A 9,372-nucleotide genomic window follows, 5' to 3' on the forward strand; every position below is an offset into this window, starting at 1 on the left:
TATACTGTAAAAAAAATTTTTTTTCATATTTTTGATAATTTTTTGAAAAAATTCAGGCATTTTCCAAGAGAATGAGACCAACCTGACCTCTCTATGACAAAAATTAAGGCTGTTAGAGCAATTTAAAAAAAATATACTGCAAAATGTGCTGGGGAAAAAATAACCCCTTGGGGGTTAAGGGTTGGAAATTTCAAAAGAGCCTTGGGGTAAAAGGGTTAACATAGTTACCAAAAGAGTTTAATAATACTGTATAGGAAAAGGATACTATATAGCTAAAATATCTAAAATATAAGTTAATTTGAGAAGGGTTATGATTATGATATCATTATTATTATTATTACCTGCTAAGCTACAACCCTAGTTGGAAAAGCAAGATGCTATAAGCACAGGGGCCCCAACAGGGAAAATAGCCCAGTGAGGAAAGGAAACAAGGAAAAATAAAATATTTTAAGAACTGCAACATTTAATTAAATATTTCCCATATAAACTATAAAAACTTTAACAAAACAAGAGGAAGAGAAATGAGATAGAATAATATGCCCAAGTGTACCCTCAAGCAAGAGAACTCTAACCGAAGAGAGTGGAAGACCATGGTACAGAGGCTATGGCACTACCCAAGATTAGAGAACAATGGTTTGAAGTAAATTGAGGACTAAGAACTGGAACTTCACCCAAAAAATTATATTGGCGAAGCAGATATTATTTCTACATCTAAATAAAGCAAAACTGAATTATAAACTCTTGCATTAACTGGAAAGATGAAACTTTGTTACCCAAAATTCCACCTTGTTATATTGCAAATTCTAATTCTTATATTAAAAAAAAAAAAATCAGTCAAATTTTTTGCTTTACTATGATTTACACATACTTCTGCACCTGTCTTGGCATGAAAAAAGTTTAACGGTGAATGAAAAATATAAAAATATAAAAAGATTAATTCAAAATTTGACCAAGAGCTTTAAAGCATGGTGCTTTACAAATTACAACATGGCACTTATAACATTAACCCTTTTACCCCCAAAGGACGTACTGGTACGTTTCACAAAACCCATCCCTTTACCCCCATGGACGTACCGGTACGTCCTTGCAAAAAGATGCTATAAAATTTTTTTTTCATATTTGTGATAATTTTTTGAAAAAATTCAGGCATTTTCCAAGAGAATGAGACCAACCTGACCTCACATGACAAAAATTAAGGCTGTTAGAGCAATTTAAAAAAATTATATTGCAAAATGTGCTGGGAAAAAAATAACCCCTTGGGGGTTAAGGGTTGGAAATTTCCAAAGAGCCTGGGGGTAAAAGGGTTAAAGTCCTAAGCAAGAATTTTTCTGACAATTTAGGTTAGGTTACTGGGTAAAACTGCAAACTTACTCAAACTATACGAGGAAAAACACTGTCTAAACTTTAATATGAGCCAGTGAATGTAAAATCTTCGATATATCATTTAAACTAATAGTTTCTCTTATACAGCTTGCCCAACTAATAAGGGATTTTGACGAAGGAAAAATCTATTTCTGGGCGAGGAACCTTTGTCGCCCAGTGAAATGCTCCTTAAAGCATCATTGCAAAGGTATAAATACTGCTAAATATACCAGAGAAAAAGTTGCATGGAATGCCAAGAATATACCCAGCTCGCTCACCCCTAAAGGGTGTCGGTATTAAAACTGGGGCGAGTGATACCACTACCAGAGATCCCTTTCCAGTTAGACTTCTCCCTCCTCAAAATCCCCCGTTACTATGAGGTGTCGTTCACTACAGCTACTGCCCCCCCCCCCACCACCACTACCTTAAACTAATATTCATGGAATGTATATAGTTGGTTGGGAGAGATGTAAACTTAATTACTTTTCAAATCTATTTTCCTTATGGAAAATTTTTAAAATTTTAATTTTACAATTAACGATATACGATTCAGTGTTAACCTGCAAAGTGTGAATGAAATATAGCCTTGGAGACTCAAGTTTTAGGGTAAGCTAAGGATATTATTATTACTAAAGCTACAACCCTAGATGGAAAATCATGTTGCTACGAGCCCAAGGGCTCCAACGGGAAAAAAATAGCTCAGTGAGGAAAGGAAACCATAAAAAACAATCAAACAACAATCACAATAAAATATTTTAAGATCCTTACAAATATTAAAAGAGATCTATCATATATTATAATTATTACTAGCCAAGCTACAACCCTAGTTGGAAAAGCAAGAGGGTATAAGCCCAAGGGCTCCAACAGGGAAAAATAGCCCAGTGAGGAAAGGAAATAAGGAAATAAATAAATGATGAGAATAAATTAACAATAAATCATTCTAAAAACAGTAACAGCGTCAAAACAAATATGTCCTATATAAACTATTAACGTCAAAAACAGATATATCATATATAAACTATAAAAAGACTCATGTCAACCTGGTCAACATAAAAATATTTGCACCAACTTTGAACTTTTGAAGTTCTACCGATCAACTACCCGATTAGGAAGATCATTCCACAACTTGGTAACAGCTGGAACAAAACTTCTAGAATACTGTGTAGTATTGAGCCTCATGATGGAGAAGGCCTGGCTATTAGAATTAACTGCCTGCCTAGTATTACGAACAGGATAGAATTGTCCAGGGAGATCTGAATGTAAAGGATGGTCAGAGTTGTGAAAAATCTTGTGCAACAAAGATCTATCATATGTAAACTATAAAAACTTCATCAATACAAGAGGAAGAGAAACAAGATATAGTAGCGTGCCCGGGTGTAAAAGGGGTCGTAGCCAAACTCTAAAATAGTATAAGGCTGCTATGTTAGGTTAAGTGGAGAACCTTAGGTTATGTGATGTTACTGTGTTTGTTTCCTCTTTAAAATTATAGGAGCGTACGTATGATAGCGGCCACCTGCTAGGAGTAGAATGGGTTACGGATCAAACAAAGGGTTAAGCTAAAAATACAGCAGTGTAAGGGGGGTGTGAGGTAAGTAAGGACACGGCGGTTTTATTATAATTACGAACGGATAAAGCTTTTCAACTAAGAAACAGGAGTATAGGAAGAGTCCATTTTCTTCAACAATGGCATTTATTTTCACTGAAAATCAAAACTTAATTATCTAAGAAATAATAATCAATGGGGCTAGAGTGCAGAGCTCAGAATATACAGCTTACCTGTACATAGGAGCTTGATGTTTTTCTTTTTTTTTTTCCGAGCGAAGCAAGCGCACTACGGAGCAAAAACCATCAATTTCTAAAAATTATAAACCTTCTTAGACAATTTAACAGGTTTTTGATTTATTTGCTGTTGAAATGAAGGGCAACTTTAGTGAAAGTACATTATTTAATACAGGGAAAATATTTCTTTATGCATTGTTCTTCCATTCGTAACTATAATTTTACTAACATGGTTTGTAGGTTAGGTTAAGAAGTGTATTCTTGCGTAGAGGATTTGCAGAAAAACAGACACAGTTTTTGTAGTACAGCGGCGATGTCCTAAGTAAGACTATTAAATAGTAAAATTCCCATTTTCTATGCACGACGGAGGAACTGGCCGCTGATATGCAAAAGCTCCTTACGTAGTTTGTCAACCATACAAAATTTCCGTCCTAACCACCTACAAAGACTACAACAGGTTATGGTAGGTAAGGTTCGGATGATTCATATTTATGAAATTACAAAACTTTCGGGGCGTATGTATGATAGCGGCCACCTGTATGTAGGATAACAGCTAACTAAAAATACAGCAGTGTATGGGCGGTTGCAGGGGGGCATTAGCCCCCACCCCAGGCAAGTAGGTAAGTAGGTTGGCCAGGGCACCAGCCACCCGTTGAGATACTACCGCTAGAGAGTTATGGGGTCTTTTGACTGGCCAGACAGTACTACATTGGATCCTCCTCTCTGGTTACGGTTCATTTTCCCTTTGCCTACATACACACTGAATAGTCTGGCATATTCTTTACATATTCTCCTCTATCCTCATACACCTGACAACACAGATTACCAAACAATTCTTCATCACCCAAGGGGTTACTGCACTGTAATTGTTCAGTGCCACTTTCCTCTTGGTATGGGTAGAAGAGACTCTTTAGCTATGGTAAGCAGCTCTTCTAGGAGAAGGACACTCCAAAATCAAACCACTGTTCTCTAGTCTTGGGTAGTGCCATAGCCTCTGTACCATGGCCTTTCACTGTCTTGGGTTAGAGTTCTCTTGCTTGAGGGTACACTTGAGCACACTCTTCTATCTTATTTCTCTTCTTCTTGTTTTGTTAAAGTTTTTTTAGTTTATATAGGAGATATTTATTGTTGTTACTCTTCTTAGAATATTTTATTTTCCTTTTTTCCTTTCCGCACTGAGCTATTTTCCCTGTTGGAGCCCCTGGGCTTATAGCATACTGCTTTTCCAACTAGGGTTGTAGCTTAGTAAGTAATAATAATAATAATAATAATAATACGGCTCCTAGGTTGGGTTAGGGGGGTAAGTTTAGGTTAGTTGGTGTCCATATTTTATGCTCACTGGAGGAACTGGCTGCTAATATACATTTCAAAATTAGTTTGTCAACCATAAATTTAGAAATTTTACAAAAGCTTCGTCCCAACCAACTACAAAGACTCAACAGGTTAGAGCCGGTGTGACGGTCTGAACGATCCCCCGGTCTCAGAATTCTCCTTGATAATCTGCGCATGAGCAAACATTACCGTTTGCCAGTGCATACGGGGTTGATGTTTTATTTTCCTGTGATGTTAGCGTGCGCAGCTCAACATTACCGCTTGCCAGTACATACGAGCTTGATGTTTTATTTTCATGCGAGCGAAGCGAGCTAATGGCGGAAAAGAACCATTATACAATGTAAAAGAGAATTCTGAGACCGGGGGATCATTCAGACCGTCACACAGGTAAGGAATTAAAATTATTGATATGGACAGGTAAGGTTAAGATGATTTACGATATTTAAAGACAAAATCTAACTTTCAACAAATTGCAGGGGATATTAGGATAGCGGCCACCTGTATGTATGGTTACGGCTAACTTGGAATACGGCAGTGTAAGGGAGGTCGCAACGGGGTGTTCGCCAACCCGTTAGGTAAGTCTCTAAGGACACGGCTCGTAGATTAGGTTAGGGGGGAAAGTTTAGGTTAATTGACGTCCCTTTTTAATTCACACTAGAGGAACTGGCCGCTTATATACAAAGGCACCCGGAGAGGTAAGGTTAAGATGATTTAAGACATTTATAGACCTAAAACCAAACTTTCAACAAATTCCCTTAATAAATAGTTATCTTACCCGTCTGTGTGGGGCCTAATGTGACCGTAGCAGTCCTAGGGATTTCTTCCAAGGCTCCTCGCGTCCTATAGGCAACAGGTTCTCCTCCAACACCCACTACGCCGTTAGGGATTCCTTCGACCCCAACGCCTCCTACAACAGCTCCTTCGGCCATCATTTATAGGAATTTCAATTTGATAGGCCGATTTTCTTGCCTGGAATAAGAGATAATTATATATTTTCTCAAGGACTATCGTAGGCGTTTAAGCCTAACACATGCTTGTGAAACTACGGTAATTTCTATGGCAGATAATAATGGCATCTCTTTTGATTACGTACAAATTGATTAGAATAGATGCAGCTTTGATAAATGATTTTGGTATATATAATCATAAAATAATAAATACAGGGAAATTAAAAGCTTAAATAAGGATGTTACGGTTCTTCGGCAGCGAGAGAGATAGCGTGTGTTGGAGAGCATGAACCAATTTCGTAACTTTTTAACCTTATTACGTCTATATATCACATGATTTCACTTTATATAGATGATTAATTAAAGCACCATCACTCCAGGTACGCACCTGTACCGTCAAGAAGAAAAATAAAGCACCACAACCCCTAAAAACTTGGTAAAATTCACTGCTAAGAAAACGTAAACAATCCTGTGGGAAGATGCTGCCGCTGTGACGTCATCAAGCGCATGAACCAATCTCGTAACTTTATAACCTTATTACGTCTATATATCACATAAATTCACTTTATATAGATGATCAATTAAAGCACCATCACTCCAGGTACGCACCTGTACCGTCAAGAAGAAAAATAAAGCACCACAGCCCTAAAAACTTGGTAAAATTCACTGCTGGGAAAACGTAAACAATCCTGTGGGAAGATGCTGCTGTGTGACGTCATCAAGCGCGCTGGCGGAGTTTCCCGCGAAAACGCGTCTTTCTCAACAGCCAATCAGAACCTCGTTTCGCCGATTCATCGACCGGCGGACCAATCAGAATCCAGGAATTTCGATTGCTTTTAAATCCCCTGTGACGTCTCGAATACCCTACTGTGTATGGGGTTTTTAAATGGCCTTCGACAGCATCGAGTTCAGACTTCTTTTATTTTTTTATTTGTGTGTGTGTGTGTGTGTTTGTGTGTGTGTGTGTGTGTTTGTAGGCGACAATATGAGGCTGTGGGCGTGTATGTATATATATATATATATATATATATATATATATATATATATATATATATATATATATATATATATATATATATATATATATATATATATATATATATATATATATATATAACGTGTGGAGTATATGCGTGTGTATATTATTATTATTATTATTATTATTATTACAAGCTAAGCCATAACCCTGGTTGGTTTTCCAACCAGGGTTGTAGCTTAGCTTATAATAATAATAATAATAATAATAATATACACACTACTTACTTCTTACGCACACACACACACATATGTATATATATATATATATATATATATATATATATATATATATATATATATATATATATATATATATATATAATGCTGTAATTAAATAAATAGACGAGAATGGCAGATAATAAATAATGAAATAAATAGCCATATAAACACTAGAATGGTTCCCCAGAGATTGAAAAAAAAAATATAAAGAAAAAGACGATGGATTGACAGACAAAGAAAATTTGCAGGTCTGAACTGACACAGAAAGACCACAAATAGACACAAGTGGAATGTCATATATTGTGCTATGGGGAAAACTACTAAAATGTGCAAAATCTAAAGTAACATAATATATATTACATATAAATTTCTTCGGTATACTACAGCACTCGGTCTAATTTCAGAATTACATAAATTACTCGATATTTTGAAGTTACGTTTCATAATTATTTTGAAATTCTCGAAATGAGTCAGGAGGTTCATTATTATTATTATTATTATTATTATTATTATTATTATTATTATTATTATTATTTTCAAAGCTACAACCCTAATTGGAAAAGCAAAGGATTTGATAAATTCTTACTACAACCCTAAATGGAAAAGCAGAATGCTATAAGCCCAGGGGGTCCAAAAGGGAAAATAGCTCTGTGAGGAAAGGAAACAAGGAAAAATAATAAATTTCAAGAACAGTAATATTACAATAAATAACTCCTATATAAACTATAAAACTTTAACAAAATAAGAGGAAGGGGAATAAGATAGAATACTGTGCCTGAATGTACCCTCAAGCAAGAGAACTCTAACCCAAGACAGTGGAAGACCACGGTACAAAGGCTATGGTGCTACCCAAGACTAGAGAACAATGGTTTGATTTTGGAGTGTCCTTCTCCTAGAGGAGCTGCTTGCCATATGATATATATATATATATATATATATATATATATATATATATATATATATATATATATATATATATATATGTGTGTGTGTGTGCAAAAAAATTACAGGAAAAATAAAAAATTGGGTAAATCATAACTAATTTCGTCTTTAACATCTTCAAGTGAATTGATTTATTGAGAAATATTTTTTTTTATTTATATATATATATATTATACGGCATGTTGAGAGTACAAACATACATAGACCTACAGACATTTGTAAAAGAAAATTGTAGAAAATACGTTTTCTTTATAACAAAATACGTTTATCTTAAATAATTTCTAAAAGTTATCCATGTATATACAAAATCTTACAATATACCTACACATATGTATATAGATATACATAGATACATACACAATCATATATTGATGATTGAATGTGCTAGAAGATCAGCTGTTTTCTAGCTATAGGTCGTATTTTCGTATATACTTGGTATACTTGGTCGAATTTAGAGGGTCTTCCTCACAGCTGTGGTGGTCCACCGCTGACGCCAGTCCATGAGTCCTTCTTCATGAGGGTGATCTGGTCTGGCACAGAGTTTGAGGCTGCCCTGCAGCACGCTGTGTAACCTGGCACAGGAGGCTCATCTGGCAGCGTCTGCAGGAAGGTGTCAAGTGCTTTCTTGAATTTGACGACCGAGCAGCCTGTGGTGTCTCTGACATTTCTCGGCAGTGTATTAAACAGTCTGGGGCCGTTGTGGGTGAGGCTGGAGGCAAGGAGGGTTTTTATCCTTCCTGGTGTCCTGGAGGAGAGGCTTTGTCTTACACATGAGCGCCCAGAACGCTCACTTTCACGTGCCCTCAGTAAGTCAGGGGTAGGGTTAGGCACCTGCCTCTCCAAGATTTTCCAGGTGTATATTATTCTATATCTCTCTCTTCTTCTCTGTTGAGAGTAGAGTCCCAGCTTTTGCAGGCGCTGCCAATAGTTGAGCTCCCTCATTCCTTTAATTGACCTTGTGAAACTCCTCTGGACTGACTCTAGTTCCTGTATGTCCCCCTGTTTATGGGGAGACCACAGCTGGCTGCAGTAGTCAAGGATTGGCTGTATGAGGGTCTTCCACAGTGTCAGCATGACCTCTAGCTCCCTTGAATGGAAGGTACGCAGAACCCAGCCAACCATGCGCCTGGCCCTAGTGGCGGTGTCCTTGATGTGCTGCTGGAAGGTGGCATCATTGTCCATGAGGACGCCAAGGCACTTGACTGCATTGCTTGGTGGGATTGGCTGCTGTGTTTTTGTAAGTAACTCGGTGGAGTGGATGAGTTCAGTATTGGGCCCCAGTCTCATTATTTCAAATTTATCCTCATTGAATTGCATGTTGTTTGTGTCAGCCCAGTGGAAGACCCTCTGGATGTTTGCCTGCAGCTGGACAACATCATCAGACGTACTGATCCTGTGGCTTAGGGTAGTGTCGTCAGCAAAGGAGGACAGGAAGGAGCCCGTGACTGTCTTTTCAATGTCGGCCATCAGGACCAGGAAGAGAGAAATATTTCGTGAAAAATATATAGGTTTTCATTCGTTAAATAATTAAGAAACATTTTCTATAAAAAAATATAGCTGTTACTTGGATGTGAAATAAAATAATTGACATATTGATCATAAAAATGTAGTCTATCGAAGCGTACCTCCAAATTCTTACACTTCCGCCATCTTGAAATCACATTACACTTCCGCCATCTTGAAATCACACCACGTGAGAGACTTGGTCTCCCAAAAATATATGTAAAAGGAAGAAGAAAAAAAAGAAGTAAAG

General features: G+C 36.9%; 1 protein-coding gene across 2 annotated transcripts in view; it reads right to left on the bottom strand.

Moving 5' to 3' along the window:
• The window catches only part of LOC137614428 (uncharacterized), a 38,005-nt gene extending 31,862 nt beyond the window's left edge, over positions 1 to 6,143 (bottom strand). The window contains exons 1-2 of one of the 2 annotated variants that reach the window (XM_068344243.1): positions 6,030 to 6,143; positions 5,249 to 5,442 (exon numbers count right to left, since the gene is read on the bottom strand). In XM_068344243.1, the coding sequence (XP_068200344.1) occupies positions 5,249 to 5,405 (157 nt within the window). In that variant the 5' untranslated portion in view covers positions 5,406 to 5,442; positions 6,030 to 6,143. The other variant, XM_068344242.1, reaches the window with a different exon arrangement.
• Between the last annotated feature and the right edge of the window lie 3,229 nt (positions 6,144 to 9,372).

Source organism: Palaemon carinicauda, chromosome 20 (assembly GCF_036898095.1).
Source record: "Palaemon carinicauda isolate YSFRI2023 chromosome 20, ASM3689809v2, whole genome shotgun sequence".
NCBI classification, from domain to species: domain Eukaryota; kingdom Metazoa; phylum Arthropoda; class Malacostraca; order Decapoda; family Palaemonidae; genus Palaemon; species Palaemon carinicauda.